Raw genomic sequence first — 22,578 nt, forward strand, 5'->3', positions numbered from 1 at the left:
TGTAGGTCAGAGCTCAGGGTCCTTTCATCTGAGCTCCAGTTGGTCCCTTCTTCCAAAACACTGCAGTCTGCAGCACTTAAAGCGATTAGTAAGAATAACACTATAGCAAGGATGTGGTAGATAGCTGCAATGAGGCGCGTGTGCAGCATATGAATGTTAATTACTTTTTATGCATGAGGGTATGTGTGTGTGTGCACCCACAGATGCAAGCCAGGTTTTTTCAACCTACAACAAGTGAACCCAGCAGGATGCCAAGCGTGTTTCTGCTTCGGCCACTCGCTGGTCTGCTCCTCGTCCGATCACTATGCTGCCGTCAACATCACTTCTGACTTCTTTGAAGGTACTGTCCTTGACTCACCAGATAATAATGAGGTTTCCTTGTTCAGGTGGGATTGTAATTACCCAGCTAAAGTTAACAAGACCGACGATGTTTACTTTGTTCTGACTGAATTTGCACCGTCTTAATTTTCCTTAACTACCACGTGTTTTATTGTGTGTTTTATTTATCAGTGAGTGTGTACTGTTTTGTGCACGTCGCTGTGTTTCTTTCTCAACTTATTGGATATGTGGTTTTGTTTTATTTTTAGAGAGCCTTTTTAACATGTAGCCAAGAACAGATGAAAACTCAAGAGCTCAACGCTCTGCAACTTAAGAAAAGGCATTCAAACAGACAAAACACTGACTAATTAGAAAAACACACATGCAGCATAACGAAACAAGCTGCAGACGCAGAAGAAAACAACCAATTTTAGAAAACACACAAAAAAAGAAGTTGACTACCTGCCAATGGTGTTGGAAAATGAGCGATTTAGGTTTATTTCAGTTTTAACATGCATGATTCATATATTATTGCACATAATCTGCTGAAAGCTATGTGTGTTTTCTTTAGTTGCAGTGTGTTGAGCCCTCAGAGCCACTGTGTACAGTTGTTGTATTTTTCTCTGTTGATCACAGATAGAATAAAACTAATAGAAAAATAATCTGAACTCACATCTCCGGTAAGAACTCAAATGTTTGAACTCTTTGCGAACACTAGAATGTACCATATCTATCCAGGCTGTTTGTGATGCAGAGGAAATCTATGATTCATGTTTTCTGTTGTCTCCAGATCAGGATGGCTGGTTGGGAGAGTTCTCCGGAGGGCAGGAGTACCCCCTGCTGTGGAAGGAAGGTGAAATCTACCTGCTGCCTCTCACCGAGGAAGACATCGGCTTCTACAAAGCCCCTGGTGAGTCAGAATGGAAAATAATAGAGATTTGAGTTCATCCATGAAGACAGATCGTCACCTCGGGCTGGGTCAAATGGGTGGGATACTGTTCCCAGGAAGCAGTGTTAGTATTGTTGACATTTATGTTATTAGGTAAATAAATCCTCCAGTTGTTGCTCCTCTAGCAAATATGTAAATTGTATTGGTGTTAGTAGAGCATCTTTAATACCCGTAGCTTGTTCCTGTTGTTCCTTAGTGAGATTAATCAGGTTATTTGGCAGCGGGTCATGCGGAGGTTATTCTGACACCATTTCCTCCAATCCGTTATCAGAGCCATTAGAAGATAAGGGAGTAAGCTGGCCCAGCTACAGGACTTAGGGCCCATTTCTATCAGCCGCCCCAGCAGCAAAGGCCTGATGGAATTGGATGTCTTGGCCATGCTGGAGAAGCAACAAAGTGAAAATTGGCTTGGTTTCTTCTTGTCTCCACTAAGTCGATTCTAGGCATCAACTCACAGCCCCTCCAGCCGCCATGCAGTCCACAGCCAACAGCAAAACAGGAGCAATCCCATTAACTCCGCATCCTGGAGGTTTAATGCCCAAAACGCGCGATCACAGAGAACAACTCCATTTGGAGGAATCTTTTTTTAGAAAGATGAAACGCTTACAGCAGGATGTGACAAAGCCTGGTGGTCAGGCATAATTTGTAAAATGTCATTATGAATGCGCTCATAAGACATGGATGTGCAAGTTTGATTGCTGTGTGTGTGCGTGTGTGCGTGTGTGTGTTTACATGTGCAAGTCCATAATGAATGCCTACAGTCTTTGCCATATATATGTGTAATTATAAATGTACATATTTAACAGCGTCTTTTAAAGTTGCTTTCTTCTTCACACGGGCTATAGTGACGTCTCTGTAGGCCACAACACACAGATTAGTGGCCCAACTGGCCGAGAGCAGCTTTGTGGCAGCCTGCTTATCTACTTCGCGCAGTGCTTGTTTATGTTGTTTCTCCACATAATAAATGCACAAATCTATTGCCTTGCCGTCCCTATTAATGATCTCATTTCCTCTCCGTTTTTCATAGTGGCGCATGTGTACAGTAACTTTAAAGATTAGACCAGAGTTGCAGCAGCTTTGAAAGCAGCTCTCAAATTATCTCTCTTTGCCAATGTCTCTGCTCTTTTACCGTTTAATTTGTATTTGTGCTGAAATCCCTCCACTGTGTTCTTCACCAGAGTACGAGATAATTCTGAGTGACAACTCCGCGTCGAGCATCATGCGAAATGCAATTTCTGTGATTCCCACGAATGTATTTGTCACCGTAGTTTGTCTTGGGCTTCAGCTGTCACACAAGGGACCGGATTCAATCATAGGCTCTTTTTATTGAATTCTTAGAGAGAACGGGGGTTTGGGATCTGCGTAGCTCACCCAGCTCCAGAAATATCAGCCGTCGCTGCAGAGGACAAGAGGTCAATGTTCCCTCAATAGTGCCTGACAAGGAGTTGTTGGACCAGACAGGAAGAGTTTGAGACAGTATGAAAGAAAATTAGAGAGAGAAAGAATTTCTATTACGTCTCCTGAACTCCCAGTGACAATGAGGCCAACAAGGTGCTCATGCCTTCGTTATTTTCACCTCTTCCTTTCTTCACCCCAATTGTCAAATGACCAACTCAGTCAGGACATCACTATTCCTCCTTCTTTTTCACCGCATGAAAACGTTTTATTTCTGCTCCCCTTTCTTCCTGTCAGTACTAGTACGCCAAGTGCCAAAGTCCTAAATGTATGCAGGTAGACGTGTGAAATGTGTATGCATGTAGACACTTGGGGACACAGTCTTCCTCTGATGCATGTGCAATGCGACTTGTCCTGCTCCTGATCCTGGACATCTGCTTGACAGTTGACACAGGTGGGGCTCAAGTCCCCGTCAACAGACTGAACACTTGAGCTCAGCTGCCAGGAACGATCATAAACAAACATGAAGTACCTCCCTAAACAGTTGCTTTGACCTGCCTCCAACAACTGTGGTCACCACTTGATTCTGCTGGACAGTAACTGTGGCTCTCTTGGCTGAAAAGCGTTTCATGCTGAAGGGGAGATCATCTAACATAAGTCCTTACAGCCATCTGTTGAGGAGCTTGCAATGTTGATCCTTTTCATATCTGCAGCACCGGCCAACCTGCTAAGCCCGAAGCAACAGGGAGTTGAGAAAAGGAAAACAAAGAAGGGAGGAAAAATGTCTGAATTTAAATGAAACAACCCTCTTGTAGAAGGCAAGAGAGCAGCATATGGCTGCTCTTGTGTTCGGTTTAGGAGTGGAAGAGAGTGAGGATCCTTGAGAGCAGCTCCAGGCTATACCTGTCACTGTGATTCAAGCAGCAATTGCTAAGCTAAGAGCCTCACACAACCTGAGCAATACCTGCACCCAGCTCTGCATGTAAACCAGTCTGGGGGCTTTGTCATCTGGAAACAAAACAGAAAGAAGACGTAGCAAAGGGAGATGAGAAAAATGAGTGGAGGGATAGAAAGAGAAAGTAGAATGAACAAAAACGAGAAGCAGAGGGACAGTACACGAACATAGAAGGAGTGCTTGAGTGTGGCTTGAGAGTAAAGTATGCTTGAAACAAACTCAGTTGTGCAAATTGTTGTCTGGCCACATCTAACTGTAAAAGTGTTGGTACCCATTCCAGATGGCCTCACTCAAAGGCCTGGTGTAAAGCCTGCCATCATAGCCTCCTCCTGGCTGCATCCCAGTGCATCCCCAATCTCTCTCCGAGAACTCTGTGTCTCCTGCGTGTTCTGTTGTCTTGACACAGACAATTCTTCGGCCAGTGTCTTCATCATGTTGTGCTTGAGAGAGCTTGAGAGAGTGACGGAAACCATGCCTACTTTCTTCCCCTCCAAACACTTGACCAATCACTGCGTGGTCCTGCCAATTCCAAGGTTGGAGAGATTTTGGCTGGGAGGACTTCAGACGCTTTTAGACAATCTGTCGGCCACTTTGTTAGAGCATTCTGAGGACTTAAGGCTGTTCCCACTGACAACAGCGCTTTGTCAAAAACATCCAATATCTTCATTCATTTTAGATCACAGCATTGGCACAACGATGCAGAGTGTATGGTGAAGTACATGGCATTAATTGTTTTGTTTTTTGCGTGGTATCGAGAATTGTGGAATATCAGTGGTATCAGTATCAACACTAGATTTCTAGTATGGTAACATCCCGAGTTAGACCTGTTTAAAAGTTTAAAGTTTCATCCATCCTTTGCCCTCAGACTGTCTGCATCGTTGGTCGATGTTAGAGCCTCAGTGGGGCTTGTGCTTGTGTAATGCGGCTGGGATTTAATTGAAATTGAGTTGATTTAATTTGGTTGGAGCAAAGTCTAAACCCCCTGATTGATCGCAGGCTCCTCTGCCATTCCCCCAAATTTATAGGGGAATCTATCACTTGTTACGGTAGAGACTGTACGTGTTCCTGGCAGAGTGTCAACGGCAGCACAGCCGGTGGACTTCAGATCGTTCTGAAAGACTCAAGAGAAACAAAATGGAGTGAATGGCACAAGTTAAAGCTTTGGTTCTCTTCATTCTGTTCCGTTTCGTTGTTTATTGAAATATCAGCAACAATTACTTTCATTTTTTACATTTTAAAATGTTGGGATTTTTGCTTTAAGGAATACTTTGACATGTTGAGGAACACTCAAAGTTTGCACTGTTAATACTATTAGCACCGTTAGCTTTAAGCCGCTCCTTATATGATGCACCTTTAATAAACCATTTAATGAAGAATCAGCTGATCAATTCATTGCCTAATGGTTGAAGTACTACACATGTTTTTTCAAAGAAAGTCTATCTCAGTTTTGTGAGAAGAGAAACATCCTCATATACTGTATGTGCAGCCGGGCACACTGTGGTATTTAGAGATTGCTAAACTTTTTAATTCTCTCCAATTTGTCATGTGAGATATAATAATGAATATAAATCCACGGCAATACACAGACAGCAGATCACGCTTACACATGATTAATCCTTTCATTGTTTTTTTTTTATAGTGATTCATTGCTTTGGAGAGGGGCCCGCAAGTGCGGCCATTTTTGGATGGTCTATTAGGGTTATGAGTAATTATGCTGTGGTACCTCCGTCCTCACAGACAAAGAAAGAACCACCAGGAACCACACTGACGCAAATCCGACCCCAGCAGAATAATGGCCAGCAAGCTGGAACATAACCACTCACAACCATAAGGGAGCACTTTAGTAAAGAATATTAGCTTAGTCACACAACAGCATTACTGGGCTCATTACCCACCGTTATGCAAGGAATGTGCAGTATATATTTACTATTAATCATTTCAAAAGTAATATCTGTTGGCTTTTATTTTCTGTGAACACGAGTTTCCTATATTACTCATTATAACAGTGCATCACTTCCCAAATATAGCTAATTGCCTCTTCTCTTTTCCCAAAAACGGTGGCTCTGCTGAGACTGTTTTCACTTATTACCTTAATGTAACAATGATCATCTGTTGGCCGATGTCAAATATGCAGCACCTAATAGAGGAGAGTGTAGAGATTGTGTCTACATTTTATTAAAATATCCACACAAAGGTGTGCTGTATGGAGCTCAGAACCTACAAAAGGCAATTACTAAATGCTATTATTATTATTATTATTTAGTGTAAAAACAAGGCTATTTTACGCTTTTATCTATTTATATTTCAGCCTTTTAGTTTTCCTTTTCTTAGGTCTTGGTGCACGCTTAATCATTCATTGATTCTCTCTTTTCATCCCCCAACATTTACTGTTCTCTTGCCCGCATTTCCTGAACACACCGAGCGCCAGCCTTCTTAGCTAGCTACCGAGCTGCTGCTATCTTTCATTATAAAATCATCCCAACCAGTGGAGCTAACGTTAATCATCATGCTAAATGAGTAAATGTAATCCATATGCTGTACAAACAGCAAATACGAAGTAAGAAAATATATTTTTTGGGGAAATTTGGGCAAATAGTTTTAATACTAAAAGCAGTCCGTTTTGTATTTGGGTCTGAATTTGCACTGGTATGAGTGGTGGCTTGTTGGAGTCAGGAATGCGTATTGATCTATTGTTGTTGTTTTTACCTCTCATCCATTTCGGTTGTTTTTCCACTGGGTAACATGTTTCGCTGTGAGAGAGCTCATTGAAGGCCTTCCTGTCTAATTGGTGATGGATTTAATCTAACGCTCTTTTCTTTTCCCGACTGCCTGATTTTTCTTATTCTTTGTCATCAATATGTATTGATTCTGAAACTACACTGAGATGTATGGAAGCTCATTTCCCTTGAGAAAGCGCTCCCCCTGCTCCTGATTGGCTGTAATTATCTATTTTCTATTGATTCTGAAGTCGCATTGACATGAATGATGCCTGACTGGACTCAGAACAGAAAGTGCTATTGATTGGTCATGTAATTGAAGCCTTTCCCCTTCCATCACTGCTTGTTTTTCATTTCTTACAAATACTGATCCCACAGTGTTGAATGGTAAATATAGATAACACAGTGTGTTGTGCTTCATTCATGTATCCTCTCATTAAAATTGAATTGCTTAAAGTAACAGCTGAGACGGAAGGCAGCAGGATCTTTTCTTTTATCTACGAAAATGAAAAAAGCTCAGCTTTTTGAGTTTGGTTTGTTATTTGTGAAAGTTTGCAGCTTATTAGAGAGAACAGAGACACGGTAATGTGTCACTTGTTTCATGGAGAGTGGAGCACGTGGACTTAAACGCAGGAGACGGCAGGCAACAGGAATAGAAAGAAATAACTTTTTTATTTAAAGTCTGTGCAGGCAAGGCAAAACTGAACATTACAGAACAGAACCAAGGATTCAACCAGGACTTAAATATGACACGACTATATAAGAAGTGGACGTATAGTCACCGTGGCGTCACTCATTGGTTTGTGGAATACGGATTGAAGCCTAGAGTTCAGCATATTGGCCGGTTTTGTTAGTTGTCATCTTGGTTTTTTGGAACCAGAAGTGACACGAGAGTGTGGAGCTGAGTATAACCGAACGCTGAATAAGACACTTTTAGGCGACCAAATTGTTAAAATGTACTTTTATGAACACTGTGAAAGGGTTAAAGTACAAAGACGAAAAACATGAACAACGCCCAGACTGGACAACGCTGTGGTAGCAACCTTTCAAAAAGCCATGCCCTAAGCATGTTTTGTTGCCTATTTTACTCTAAAGGGCCCCCTGATGGTCAACAGAGAGAATGCAAGCTTAAGGCACTTGCACAAATGCTTCACCTTTCAGAGACAGAGGTTTCCGCCTGATTTAAATACAAACGTACCTAACGAGGAGTGAAGTGCAGGTGTAGAGATGGGCAGAGAGGCTCAGGTGAGGGGAATGTGTTCATTGGCAGGGGAACAGGAAAGGACTAACGAGGCTGATTCAGAGCAGGTGTGTAAATAGACAAACAGAAAACCCAAAACCAAGAAAACAAAGTCTACAACTATCCCCGCTCTTCACAAGAAATCTGAAGGCATCTGGACACAGAGCCAGAGTGTGACAATTTCAACACATGAGAGCAGTTTAATTTTAACTCTATGATATATAACTAATATATATATAATAAACCAAAATAAGTTATTTGTAAAGCCAATATTTATTGGACCATGAAACAATAATAATAACAAAAACACTATTGAAACTAATTGAAATACTACTAAAAAAAAAGTAATAACGTACTACTAATAACTTTAACACATCAATGATTAGTACATTAACCGACAGCATCCAAAAACCTGATTTTGGCGTGTCAAAACGTGTGGCCTTACAGAAGTGTTGCAGGTCAGATGAAAACACTGACTAATCTGGCAGTCAATGTCACAGTGAGAGTGGGCTGGAGATGTACAGAAGGGGGGCGGTTGGTTGAGCAGATATTAGACGATCAGACTGTTGAATTGCTCGGCATGACGCCAAAGGCACCTCGCGAGCAAAATCACTCACTCAAGTCCTTAGCCCTCCCAACCCCCAGAAGAGCTCAGGATGTACTTCACACACGATTACACTCAAAAACAAGGTGGCAACCAAGCGTGCAACCTGTCGGTTTTGCCCACTCGCTCACCCAGAGCAGGTAGAGAATGGCAGCATAGATGTTTTTTTCCAAAGATTGTTAGGATTTTTTCATTTTTACAGCTCAACTGGTGCAAGATGTTCTACAATAGCATGTGATGAGTTGGACGGCAAGACTTCTGTCTATTTTTATATATCAAAAGCACCACTTGTGAATGTTTTTTCCTTTAGCCAGCTTTGGGATGTTGGTGGTGAGGTGGGGGTATGTCTAGTGGTGGCTAAGATCTTTGAAGTCCTGTAAATGTGCTGTAATGAGCCAGAGATGAGAGGGTGGGTAATTACACATAGACTCCTGCAGTGCTTCATGCGTGCTCAAAAAAGCCTGTACCCCTCTGCCCTGATGAACACACACACACACACACAGACTGAAAGAGAAAGGAATGGGCAGAATATTTCTGAATATCCACAAAAAATAAATGCTAATTCAGCTTCCACCACAACACACTTGCACAAACAGAAATCCGTGTGCCCTCTGCGTTTACTACATTAATGGCAGAGAGTTGGCTGATACTTCAATAATAAAGCTGACTCCACTCACCTCTCTAACATCCAACCTCTGATCGCCCACCAGAGAAATTCCTGGGTCATCAAGTCTACAGCTACGGCCAGCTCCTCTCCATCACCTTCACCTCCGAGACCTCCGAGCTGCTCCCCGACCACGTCACCTTGCTCCTCCAAGGCTCTGGAGTCACGCTATCTGCTGACCTTTCACCCCAACCGGTGCTTGACCACGACCCCGGCCTCACGTTGCAGCACTCCTTCGTTGTCAGGTACTAGGATGCAGGCATGGGGCTGTCAGTTTGTAAGTCTGTGCACATGCTTTTCTTTTTTTCTTTTTTACTGTTGAACTTGTGTCTCTCGAGAATACCAAAGCGTTTGCCTTAATGTGTGCATAAGAATGGATGTTGCGATGTTTGTTTTTCTCTGCAGCTATGCAACTCCCTGTTGCCTGACTTGTTCCTTGTTACAATATAGACATAGAGTCCGCAGAGTACAGACTATCCAGGACACCCATGCACTGACTGCAGCGCAACTATGTTGACAGTGCTGTCATGGTCCCAGCAGAATGTCAGGATATAAATGTAGTGATGAGCCAGCTCCCCCGTGCGCTCGCTGTCATGTAGATCTGCAGGTACAGAGCAGCAGCATTGCATTTACAATTTTCCATTTTATACATTTAGCAGATGTTCTCACCCAGAGTGATGGGAAATGTGTACAGAAGTGGAATGACACAAAAATCACCAAGAGTACAAAATAGGTGATAGTAAGGGGAGCGCAGGAGTCAAACTTACACTTAGCTGACAAATTATCAAGGAGGTAAAATTAAGGGATTACAATTATTATTGCAATTCGTCCTAAAGGGGATGTGAATGTGTGTACTAAATCTCATTTTACTTAAAACCACAAATTTGAACCTTCTTGAGACTTGTCTGCACAGGATTTTGTATCAATCCATCAAGCAGATGTTGAAATTTTTCACTGGTGAAAACTTTGACCTGCTGTTGGCGCCAGTTTTAAAGTCAAAGGATCACCTAAGCCTTTATGGACTCGGGGGGGGGGGGGGGGGGGGGGACCGTGAATGTCTCTACCGAATTTCATGGCAATCCATCATATTGTTGTTGAGGTATTTCAGTCTGGACCAAAGTGTTGGGCCTGTTGACCGACCATCCCTTGAGCCACGGCGCTAGCATGGCTAAAAACAGGTTAGTTTAAGAAAGATGGGATTATTCTTTAAAAGGTCACATCAGGCCACCGATATATAAATATAGGAAAACTTCTCTGGAGCTATAAGAGTCTGATGTTTTGACAGGACCGGCGAGGTCACTCTATTAGTATGCTCCAGGAGGCAGGGAAAGGAGAGCTAAGTGGATTATAGCGACAGCATGCAGAGTGCTAGATTGAGTGTCCGTGGCCTGGAAGTACAGTTATATGGGCAGTGGTCCCTTTGCAGCCTGATATGCCAACCCCGGGGCTTCAAATTGCATGTAAGCAGCCACGGAGAGACAGCAGATGAATTCTGATATTATTGATTTTGATAAGAAAAACTCTGTCATTGAAGGAGCAAAGTAAAGGTAGTATGTAGATTATACAAAAACCTTGCGACGAGGCATTACAATTGTTACTAATATTTAGACCTTGGAGGTAGGTGTAGTTTCTGTTAGAATTCAACAGCACCTCTTTGAAAACTGCAGCAATCAAAATCAAGCTGTGACACAGTTCCTGTCACAAAAAGCTGATTAGGTTTACATTACTTGTAGCTGTCAGTCTGCTGTTTGTTTTCTTGTTGCCTACTGTTCGATTAGATTACGTTTTTAAATTGTAATAGTTTGTTTGTGTTGAAGACAGTCAATTAGCATCTCTATTTGGAAACTGGTACTAAAGCAAGGCAAGGCAAAGAGAATAGAGAATATTGAGCTAAAATAGAATAAGACGGGTATAAAAGGCAGCGGCAAACATAAAGTCTTCAGCCTTGATTTAAAAGAAGTGAGAAATGTAGCTGACCTGCAGCTTCTTTGGGGTTTGTTCCAAATATATGGTGCATAAAAACAGAATTCTGCTTCTCCGTGTTTAGTTTCACCTCTGGGGACAGAAGGCAGACCCGTGAGGTCTGGATGGTTCATAATGTAGCAGAAGAGCCGATCATAGAAATGTAAACTATTACGATCCACGTTCTTGTTCCTAGTGAGGACTCGAGCAGCAGCGTTCTGAATCAGCTGCAGCCTTCCAATCCATTTTTTAGGGAGACCTGTGAAGACACTGTTACAGTAGTCGAGTCTTTTGAGGACAAGTTTTCCCAAATCCTGCTGAGACATAAGTCCTTTAATCCTTGATATATTCTAACGGTGATAGTAAGCTGACTTACTATTGAATGTTGAAGTCCATGACTACACCAAGTTTTCTGGATTGGTCTATTGTTGTTAACATTGCCGATTGGAGTTGAGTGGCAACTTTTAATTGTTCCTTCTTGGCTCCAAAAACAACTACGTCAGTTGTATCTTTGTTTAATTGAAGAAATTCCTGGCACATCCAATTGTTGATTTGATTGGATGAGAGCCGTCTTGTGCCAGCATGCATTTAGTTTTTTCTTCACTATATTATGACCCTGAGTTTATTTGTATCACTGTTTATTAAACACGTTTCTTCTGAGACATTTACAATTGTTTTTAATCTATTATTTATTATCCCAGATGCAGTTATCTTAAATAAATCTTCCAATATACTTATGGGCATGTGAGTACTGTCTAAAGACTCAAAAACATGTGAACCTATCTTGAGCTTTTGCCTTCGGCCAAGTGACAAAATCAGCCTCTTCCTTCAAGATGTTCATAGCGTCTGCCTCACCGACATACCAAAAAGGCAGACGGTGCTAGAACATGTCGTTCCTTCCTAAAGGAAGCGGCCTACTCTCATCGTCTGTGTTGTGAGACCAGTCCAATTTGTTGCTGTGACTGACCGTCAGCTATATGAAGGACTGTTCCACTTACTCTGCTTGAAATCCTCTACCCGCTTGGTTCTCCTTGCAACAATTTGCTCTCTCTCTCTCTCTCTCTCTCCTGCAGGCCTTTTTTCCTTCTTGCCCTTCACTGTAAAGTGGCCAATCCGGAGGCGGGAGTGATTGGGGCGGAAAAGCTGACCCCTGGTGTGACGGCCTGTGGGGAAGCGGGAGCGTAATCAGTCATATTGTTAGAGAGAGAGATCTCATATGGTCCGTCAACTTGGGGGAGTGGGTGGGTCTCCGCATTCAACCTGTTAAATACAGACTTAAGTCATTCACTCTATTTTTGTTCTCTTCCCCCACTTGGCATGGCGTCTTGTAGCCAGTAATCCTTCTCATCCCACTCAGCACCTCCTTCACACTGTTTTGTTGCAATTTGTCTTCAATTTTGCCCCAGTGTTTCTTTCTTTAATTCTCCTCCTCAGCACACGCGGACCAACATAACTTCCTCCCTGTAGCCAGCTCTGCAAACCCTCCCTCTCCCCTGGGTAGAGATTTGATTTTCTTTGTTTTCTACAGTTTGTTTGAACTGCAAGAAACAGCAAACTGTTCAGGGTCCACATGGAAATTGACATGTTATGCAGCCAGGGAGCTGGGTATGTTCCAGTCCATTAGCTCGAAACAGTCCTGTAGAGCCTCCACATACTTCTGGGATCACACTCTTAGAGTCGTGATAACAATGGACAGCTGTCTGTTGGCTGCTGCTGAAAGGAATCTAAAGAAGTAGGGATATGTTCAATTTTAAAGAAACTGAAGCATGATGACACATGATGATTAAAGCATGAGCAAAGCGCTGGCCAAACTCCGCGCTGAGGAGTGGTCTGACTGATAGGGTTGTGAAGTGTAAACCTGCAGAATCTTGTTGTGATTGTAAGGAAGAGCTCATGCAGCAGTTGGTTGTCTGGAATCCCACTAAGACTGTTGGCAGTTTGGGAAGGAGTCAATATACTTGTACCGTTGTCTGTGTTGGTGGGAAAACACAGTTTGACAAAGGCCAGGACAGTGTTGTTGAAATTGCTTTTAGTGTGGTGGGTAAAAGAAGAGATGCCCCCTTCAACTGGAGTGTCAGCTGATGGGAAACTTTGTTACTGGCAAAGTAATGGCAGTATGATGGAATAATACCTGCTTTAGTGTGGAATATATCGCTTTGACGCTGCTATATTTGATATTAATGCATTTATTTGCTGCATGCAAGCCGTCTATATCCTCTATAGTTTGAATAATTTTAGCCGTGCTGCTAGCTTGGCTCTAGAGGTCTGATCAGTTGTCACTTTGGTCATGACTGTTTAATGATTATGTCAGCGGCTGACTCCCAATAACTTTGGTGATCCCCTGACTTTTCCTCTAGAACCACCACAGGCTTCACATTTATGGTTTTGAGTAAATGTTTCACCAACTATTTGATGTATCTCTGAAATCTGGTACAGCTCTCCACATGTTTATAGGTTTTGGAAGCTGCCCAATTTCCCGTACTGGGCTGACAAAGACTGTCTGATTACAGCTTCTCAAAATGTTGCATAAAAATGCAATTTGAATTCAAAGGACATCCTTTGCAGCCTCGAGAATCCCTCAATATATTTTGCACTGGTCGACTGTTGGCTGGATTTCATGCGATCCTATTTAACTCCTACATATGAAATATCACACATCCACATTTGATTTACCAAGTATTACCACCTAGGTAGTCATCTACCGTCTTGGTAGAGCAGAAACAAGCTGTAAACACACAACATTGGTGCTGAGCGGGTACCTACGGTGGGTTTGTAAGAGCTGCATGGTGCTGTAAAAAACAACAATTAATATGGAATTCAACATCTACCGCTTAAGGCCACCTTCCTGATGATAAACATGTAAATATTTGACTGTCCAAGTTGACAAGGAGCTCTTGGATGCACCATTAGTTTGGTTCCAGTGAATAGTCTTAACGTTGGGCAGAGGCTCTTCAAGTCAAGTAGGATGCATCTTCTTTGCTTGCCCCATCAGAGGATCTAGCCCCTGAACTGGGACACTTCTTGTGTCTTCCTGTCCCCTCCAATATTTCCACGCCTCTCTCTGGTGTCTGCGCACTAGTAATGACTTTCCCCATTGCACCATGAGCCGCTGGCTGAAGAAGCTCTTTGGTTCCTTTTCTGAAATGCACTGGAGCTTGGGGGACAGAGACTGTCATTAACTGTTCCTCTCTGGAGAAGTTCTCCACAGATCTCATTACGCGTCTCAGGTACATGCACAGATGCACTCCAGTGCATGCTCTCTGTCATTCCCTCACACTTCTTCTATCTCTTCCTATCTTTCTCTGACACACACACACACACACACACACACTCACACATGTGTCTAAGCTTTCACACAAGCACGTCAATCCATGTGGCCATCTGGCTGTGTGATTTGCAACAATCCGATGCAACATGTGTCAAAAATAATCATGTTTTCGAAGATGTGTACACATTTTCAAGCGTTTCACTAAAAGCATGTGAAAGCTTAAATTAACATGAGCAGAAACGCACACAGTCCACGTCTTTGTTGACTGACAGCATCTTTGTTCATGGCTGACAAACATGTTGAACTGTTAAGTGGCCATGTGTTCCCACATGGTGTAGAGATCATTTCAATATCAGATGATGGGTAAATATATGGAAGCGTGGGGATTTGAGCGCAGGGGACAGATGAGAGGGGGAGGTGAATGGCTTATATAAGGTAGCATCCACTCTTCTCTCTGATGTTCCCTCTGTTCACTTTCTGTTCCCTTGAAACCAGTAGGCGAGGAGGATTTTATTGCCTTGCTTGTAGCTGTATGTTTTACGTCTGCCGCATGGAAGCATAATATTTATGCCATAAGGAACGCCACAGATGATTAACGTTCTACATACAGTGATCAGCTGTTCACAGGTGTCACTGCCAAAAGAAGTGTTTCAGGTAACTGCTCATATGACTGCCTTTCAAAAGGTATGAGCCAATTTGCAGGAGTCAGCAGAGCTGTCGTAGTGCAGGCATGTGGTCCATCTGGCACCGAGCTCATATCTGTCATGTTTTCAAAATTCACTGACTTTGATCAGAGATCAGGGCCAGCTAAATATATTAAACAGAAAGCAGGCCCATTGCTGCCAAAAAAAAAAAAAGGCGATGAGTGACTGAGCAAAGCGAGAAGAAACATGGAGTTATATGGGCCTGGGTAAACCTATGATTCATTTCTGATTTATTACATTCCCAAGCTCAGTTCTTGTATTACTTGAGTTTACGTTTTGTGGGTAACCAGAGCTGTTGTATTTGTCGTCAATAATTGCATTCCTGATTTATGATATGAAATACTGTATATGCAGATTTTAGGTTTGCCTTTCAAATTTCTGTTCCAAACTGCATTTTATTAGAATTCTGATAGTATCACATGTATGTATAAATGTATAATTGGCAGCAACTTTTGGCTGTCACAGTCTCATCATCAATAAATAAAACAAGGAGAAATTGATATGGTAGTCTTACAACAACAAAGCTTTACTTAAAGGAACTTAGACTACAAGCCATGTCACTAATCTTTCTAAATTTGTAGAGGTCAAAACCAACAGGTTGAATAGTTAATCAATAAATAAAGCTGGCAACTCTTCAGTCAGCTCTTCACAGTCTCTTCCGTGGAATGAGTCACAAACTTTGGTGAGTGCGTGTTGCTTCAGATGGCGGAACGATAAGGAATAAACAACCGAGCATGATGACTCATTTTACTTGTGAGGATCAGAGAGCCATTGAAAACTTGGCTGATAGTGAGATACTCACTGGGTTGGACGCCGTAGTCGGTTGTTCTACAATTTGTATCGCCAATCCAATTAAAATGTTTGTTTTTTTCACAGGCAGATTGGCACAATTAGAAGAGGCTATTGGAATATGTTAATGATTTGTCCCCCTGCACATTTTATTCGAGTAACTCTTTTGTATTTTCGGTTTTAGACCAATTTGCATGCATACGTATTTTCCCAGTTATCGTTTCTCTGTTTCTCTTTCTGTCTCTCACACACTGTTCATCTCTTGCTGTCTTGCTCACCTTGTATCTCTATCTCTGTTTTCTCTCTAAGGGGACTTGTGTGTGTGTCTGGGTGCGCAATTGTCCAGTTTTCTTTTCGGCTTTTCTCTCCCGATGATCTCCTCTCATCCTCAGCGGAGCAGGCTTAATTACAGTGTGGCTCTCCGCGCTCTGCTTGGTGCTGATTAAAAGGGACACTGACACTCCATAGGGAAAGCATGACTGGGAGTTTGTTCACTTTCATGCACACTCTGCTTATCTCTGTCTGACCAGCTCCATTACCATGGCTTTGAGGCCCAGTTTGTAATTGCCTCTCTTTATTACTGCGCCTACATGTCAGGCCAAGGAACAAGGACCTGCCGCACCGATAGAGAGTCTGTGTGGCAAGCTAGGAATGCACACACACACACACACACACAGATGCTGTCATGTGCACAGTAAAAATGTGAATGCTGAGACAGAGGCCATGTACCAAAAAAAACAAAAACATTTTGAAAGTGAACTAGTGTCGCACTGAGAACTGTTGACCTAATAAAATAGAGGCCATTAAACACGCACACATGAAAGGCCTGACCAAGGCTGATATGGTCAACAAACTTAAGGTTTTACACTTCATTCGTTCCAGGTTGTTCCCTATGACTACAAGGTCCATGTATTATAATTGATTACCACTTTAAAAAAAGACGCCCTCTATAATTTTGATTTATAACGAATGCCTCTACGAGTACAGTCACGCACAAGGCCTTACTTAACGGGCCAGTATACTCAGTCAGAACTGCTTGTCGAAGGTCAAATAGCTTTGGAAACCCCGTCCCCCAACTTATGTATAGATATACTATATACTTACTGTAGTTCAAAGGAGTTTGCATGCTAACATTTGCTAATTGTTGATAAACACAAAGTACAGCTGAAGCTTCAGGTAATTGGACAGTTTGGACAGATACAATTTTCGGCCTGTCGCCGGATGAATATTAAGAATTCGCCAAAGTTGCCACAATTCATCCTGCCGGGAACACGAATGTCTCCACCTAATTTCCTGGTAATTCATACGGTAGTAGTTGTGATGTTTCGCTCAAAACAACAAATGGTGGCACTAAATGAAAGTTCAGGAGTTCTTCATCTGGGGACTGTGAATGTCCGTACATAATGCGAGCCGCTTTAGCACTAGAGTGGCCACAAAATCTCTGGTATTCCCTGGTTGTGAAAAAATTCCTTTGGCTGGTCTTTTTCCTTTTCTCCTTCTGGAAAAGAGCTGCAGACCACCTGGACCAAAATCCAGTCATTAACACCTGAATTTATAACTGCACACTTAGTGGCTTATTAGAAACTGAGACACTCATGAATTCTTATTAATGATTAGGGAGAAAATGTTACCTGTAATTGTGCTTCGTACACCTGTATGTGAAGATTACATGAATCTGTTCCTTCACGCTGCAGCTCCTCTCCCTTGGGACCTTCAAACGATACTGGGAGAAAACATTGTAACACTGCATCGCCTGTGTGGAGCTGACACAGCACCTCTCATCAAGATGGAAAGAGTGCATGATTCCTGGAATAAAACAGGCAGATGTCAGCTGTGCAGCCTGGCTTTGCGGAACATCCCTCCGCAGATGGCAAAGCTCAGTGATCAAGACCCTGAATATGTGTTGAAGTCAGCACATTTCAATTTTTCGTCACACTGTGTGTGTGTTGCCTGGTAGTGCTGTAGATAACCTCCGATAAAAAGGTTAAGCACATTTGTGACGGGCCATGCGGTAGCTTCTTACTTGTGGAGAGTAATTAAATTGCTCTAAAAACCACTCCAGTTGGTGATAAGTCTGCCACACACACACATTTACACTGTTTAGCCTTTTGTACCTTTAAAATGTTTGTGGTGTTCAGTCACAGTTTGTTTGCATGTGAATGCACTATACTGTTACTGATGTGTTTTCTGTTTTCTCGTCTCACAGGCTTCATGAAAATGAGATGAGATTTAAGCCTCCATTGTCTGCCTTTGAGTTCCAACAACTCCTCTACAACCTGACAGCTTTCAGAATCAGCAACGCCGGAGGACAGAACTGTAAGTGTCTGTTTGTGTGCGCAAAAATGCAATTAACACAACTAGTCTGGGTTCTATTTTGTCTTTTAACTTAACTTGTCATTTACACTACAATTACAGTATTTAGGCGTTATGGATGGAAAATAAACATCATGTAATATAATTGTTAAATGCATGACCATTTCCAAACAATATCAGCAAAATTTGAAGTGCCACAGAAAGATTTCCAAACTTTGACATTTTTATTTATCAAATATACATTGGCATCACAAAGTAGCTACAGCTGCACCAAAAATAGTTGCTAAAACAATGTCAGTGCCTGTATTCGGGGAATAGTTCAACTGTTCCAAATCTGGCTCAGCAAAGAACGGGACATTTATTCCCAGATGTTAGTAACTAGTTCTCGAAACCCTCCTCTTATTTGTATCATGTCCCTGCTCCCTCTCCATCTGATAGTCTGTATAATAAAGTACAGGCGGGATCTTAGAGGCATTACTGTGGATTAGAGAACCAAGAAGACAGAACAGCTGGTCAAAATCACCAGCTCCCACCCACTTACTTACACCATTTTAATTAGTTGCTCAGTGCAGGCGTTGTGACACTCTTGTGGTGTTCCACTTGCAAAAAGACTGGCACAGAAGTCTGAAGCCCAGTCATGCATATTCCACCAAATTGTTTCCCGTAACCACCCACCCACATGAACGTGCAAACAAAGTCATACACACAGTTTACACTGCATCTACTGCACATCACAGGGGAGAAGCTCTGTTAATGATTTGTGTTAGGTCTCAAACACTGTGTTGGAAGTGCCTTATCGCTGCAGGCTGCGCAGCAAACTTTCATTCCAAATTCTCATAAAGCTGTCCTCTCATCTTTCTCCTCTCACGCTCTCCTTATTCTTTAAATTCCTCTGCATCACAGAGAGAGAGAGAGTCTCCTCGAACAGAACTGCATTATTTTAATGAGAGTATTGTCTTTGAGACTATAAAGGTGGGCTTTGACAGGAAAGACCTTTCATTTTTTCCGCCACATACAGAGTTTTGAAAAGAGAGCATAGCCTTATTGGAAGTTTATAATAAATAGCGTAATATACAGTTACCAAAAGAAAGCTAAACTGTCATAGTCCACAGGGCTGCAGCGAGCCATTAGAGATTCAAGGGAATTACAATCTTGACTTGTCCGACAGGGTTTCTTGTAGAAAGGATTGATGGCTCGAACTTGCACAGCATGACTTCAAATTAAATCATTTTAATTAACTGTGATATAGGGTTCAGTGTCTGAATATTGTTTTAATTGCACATTTTCCCCCGTTGAATGAGCTAATAGAATTCAGGAGGTAGAGGGGAGTAAAGGGTAGAGGATAAGGCGAGTCATGGAGAGGGAAGAGGACAGGCTTGCCTACTGATTATCCCTCAGAGGTGCAAATGAACTGGGTTTCATCATCACTGAAGGATTGGCTGGATCATGACTTCTTAGAAGTCAAGGTCCGTCCTCTCCTCTGGATCTTCCGCACAGATTTCCCTCATTATGCAGCCACCCATTCACACATGGTTAATTCCTTATCGGACAAAGCTACATATCGTGCAGAGCATTCGATCCATCCACCCTTCCATCCTTCTTGTGTGTCTTCAGTGACAGCAGACACAGCGTTGGCCCAGGAACAAAAGTAATTTTGTGTTCTGTGGCTGTGGTTGAGAGAGTGTAGGGTGGAAGGGATTCGGTTCAGGATGGCCTGCCGCCATCACTATTCATGAGAGGAGAGAGGGATCTTGAAACCCCACAGGAACTGCACATCTGACATACCTCCACCGAGTCTCCTGTCTCCTTTTCTTCTTGTCTTGCTGTGCTGCAGTGATTTATTCATTTGCTATATCAAAGATTCCCTGGGTGACGAGTGTACGTGTGTGGGCGTATGTGTGCGCTTGTGTGTGTGTGCAAGTGAGCATTAAGTGTGGCATTTAGTGTGGGAGAATGAATCTGTTATTGTGTGTGTGTGTGTGTGTGTGTGTGTGTGTGTGTGTGTGTGTGTGTGTGTGTGTGTGTGTGTGTGTGTGTGTGTGTGTGTGTGTGTGTGTGTGTGTGTGTGTGTGTGTGTGTGTGTGTGTGTGTGTGTGTGTGGTGTGTGTGTGGGTGTCAGACTGTTAACTGTAAACACAGGCCAGAACCTGTAATGAGACAGGGAGGGAGGGACAGCACTGCAACAAATGCTAATAACCTACTGCTTAACGAGATACAGAGACCCACAAACACGGACAGACACACACACACATATGTATCTACACATACCCCTGATTCCAGAGAAAAGCAGATGCCCCAAACACTTAAAAAGCCCACTGAGGCAACAATTGGTCAGTTTAATACTGACCTTTGCTAGCATCAGTTTTACGTCAAAGCGATCTTCCCGTCTTTTCTCCTCCTTCCTCTCCAGACACATCGCAGCTTGCGGGGGTAACCCTGACCTCAGCTCTCATCTCCTCTGGTCCGGCCAACCCTCCCGCCCCATGGGTGGAATCTTGTTCCTGTCCCCCGGGGTTTGCAGGCCAGTTCTGCGAGCGGTGTGCCCCGGGATTCACCCGGGAAGACTCTGCCAGAGGACCTCTCTCGACATGTGTGCCATGCAACTGCCACCAGCATGGAACCTGTCATCCAGAGACAGGTGATAAGTGAAACATGAACTGTATATTTGTTATGTACACAACTGTGTTGAAATATCTGTGTGCATAATGACTTTGGTGCCACTTCCCTGACAACCAATCGACAATGTTTCTATTTCATTGATACCTGTACATGTAGAAAAGCCTTTAAAAAAAAGTCGGAAAATTTAAGTGCACAACTTTTTATATTTAAAGGAGAAGTCCACAAGTTTTACATGCCAAAGTCAATGTGCTCCACAGCCCGTAAAAACAGCTATAAATTGTTTTCTATGGCTTTTGAGTAGGTTTGCGAGGTTTTAGAAAATAACAGTAACAAGTGATATTACTTAAGTATACCAGCTTGAATTTGAGGGTACAAATACTTACCGAAAAGTTAAGTTTGAAAGACACGTGCTGTGCCAAAATCACTCCCTTTTAACGCTGGGTAAGTAAGCTAGATTTTGAAAGTTTCCAACTGTGAAACCCAGCCCAGTGTTGCCAAGTCCCTTCAGATGAAAGTAGCTAGCAGCACTAACTTCAAAAGTTGCTAAATCTAGCGGGAAAGTCGCCAAGTTGGCGACACACTTACAGCCCGTCCCTTCAGGCCTCCCTCCAAAGCCACTCCCCTAAAATTATCATTGTGATTGTATTCGTTGTGCGAGGCAATTTAATCATACTTGTAAGACAGAAATGTTCTAGTAAAGTCATTTAAAAGTCCACCATTTCACAAGTCAGTGCTCAAAACTGTTAGCACTCATAGTATTGGCCATGACAACAAGCTTTGCTCATTGTTAAACAGTGTTGTAAAATATTAAACCGATCCAAGTTGCTAGTTAGGCAACGATGCCCTTCTTCCGAAGCATTCAGCCAGCGTTTTATGAGATGAGGGATCATCAGAAGTTGTTGAGACAATATTTTCTGTCACTGTGCCTCTCAGAGAGCAGAGAGGGAACAGAAAGAGACGCAGGCTGTTCGACTGAAGCATTTTTCTGTGTCTTCCCAGAGCTGACATTCAGTCATCATCGCTTCAAGGGAATGTAACTCAGTCATCCCTCAGGTGTATTGGCAAGCTATCACTCAAGCTGAGAACTGGATCGCTGTGCTAATACAGCAATACCTGCATTTCACACAAGAAATCTTTATAATAACAGCTAAACTACTGTAGGCGAGTGTATTTAATGCAGCAGACATCTTTATGGGGGATAATAACAGCCGCTGCAGTATTCTTTCAGATTCATATCCTAAACGCAGCATCCCGTAAATGACAGAAGTAAAACAGCAGCTGTTGGGTGTGTAAACAAGTCAACCTCTATGCAGTTATTTTTCCACACTATCTCACTCTCCCAGCTTTATATATGTCTCTCCTTCTCACCAAGAACAGACAACTCTCCCATCCAAGGTCCCACCCTCCATCTTTTATCTTTCCTCAATCTCTCTCTTCCTCTCTATCTTTGCCTCCTACCCTCAGACTTAAAGTATCAGAGATCTGACCTAGTTAGGAGATGCCTGAAGCTTTGGCTGAGTGTGCTTTGTGACTGTGTGTGTGGGTGTGTGTGTGTGTGTGTGTTTGTATGAGTGTGTGTGCATCTGAGGTCCGGAAGCAAGTCTGGTATCGCTGCCTGCCTGCTTCCCCCCTAATTAGACTTGTTTGCCACCTCTTGGCTAATGATGTCTAATTTGCTTGCAGATTTCCTGTGTGTCTTATGTCTCTTCTCAATCTGGATGTCTCGCTCTCTCACACACACACACACACACACACACACACACTTGTTATCTGCCTCTTCTTGTTCCCCAGACTCCCTAGTCAGCCGCTCTCTGGCTTTCCTTCTTCCTCTCATCTAGGATTGCACCTGGATTCTCCAGTCACCTTGACTTTGTTTTTAGTGTCCTTGACTCCCTTTTGTGCAGTCTCCTCTCAAGTTTCCTTGAGAAATGTGTCTTTCACAGACACATTTCCTTTGTTTTAATACAGTATCCAACAGTCTGTTCCTGCACACGCTGTGTAATTTGTAAGTGCTTTAATGTAGAGCAGGACTCAGTGCCAACAATAACTTCAACCCGAATCCAAGAGCAGATGTGAGAAAT

The 22,578-nt window shown here is 42.7% G+C and overlaps 1 protein-coding gene across 1 annotated transcript in view; it reads left to right on the forward strand.

Moving 5' to 3' along the window:
- lamc3 (laminin, gamma 3) overlaps window positions 1-22,578 on the forward strand; it is a 92,418-nt gene that overhangs the window by 45,661 nt on the left and 24,179 nt on the right. Inside the window, exons 8-12 of the mRNA XM_076098300.1 lie at window positions 204-340; window positions 1,109-1,228; window positions 8,889-9,087; window positions 17,772-17,881; window positions 20,289-20,516. Of these exons, the coding sequence (XP_075954415.1) occupies window positions 204-340; window positions 1,109-1,228; window positions 8,889-9,087; window positions 17,772-17,881; window positions 20,289-20,516 (794 nt within the window). The remainder of the gene's footprint in view (window positions 1-203; window positions 341-1,108; window positions 1,229-8,888; window positions 9,088-17,771; window positions 17,882-20,288; window positions 20,517-22,578) is intronic.

The sequence above is a fragment of the Anarhichas minor genome, unplaced genomic scaffold (genome assembly GCF_050575085.1).
Source record: "Anarhichas minor isolate MPS153535 unplaced genomic scaffold, ASM5057508v1 ptg000002l, whole genome shotgun sequence".
Lineage (NCBI taxonomy): Eukaryota > Metazoa > Chordata > Actinopteri > Perciformes > Anarhichadidae > Anarhichas > Anarhichas minor.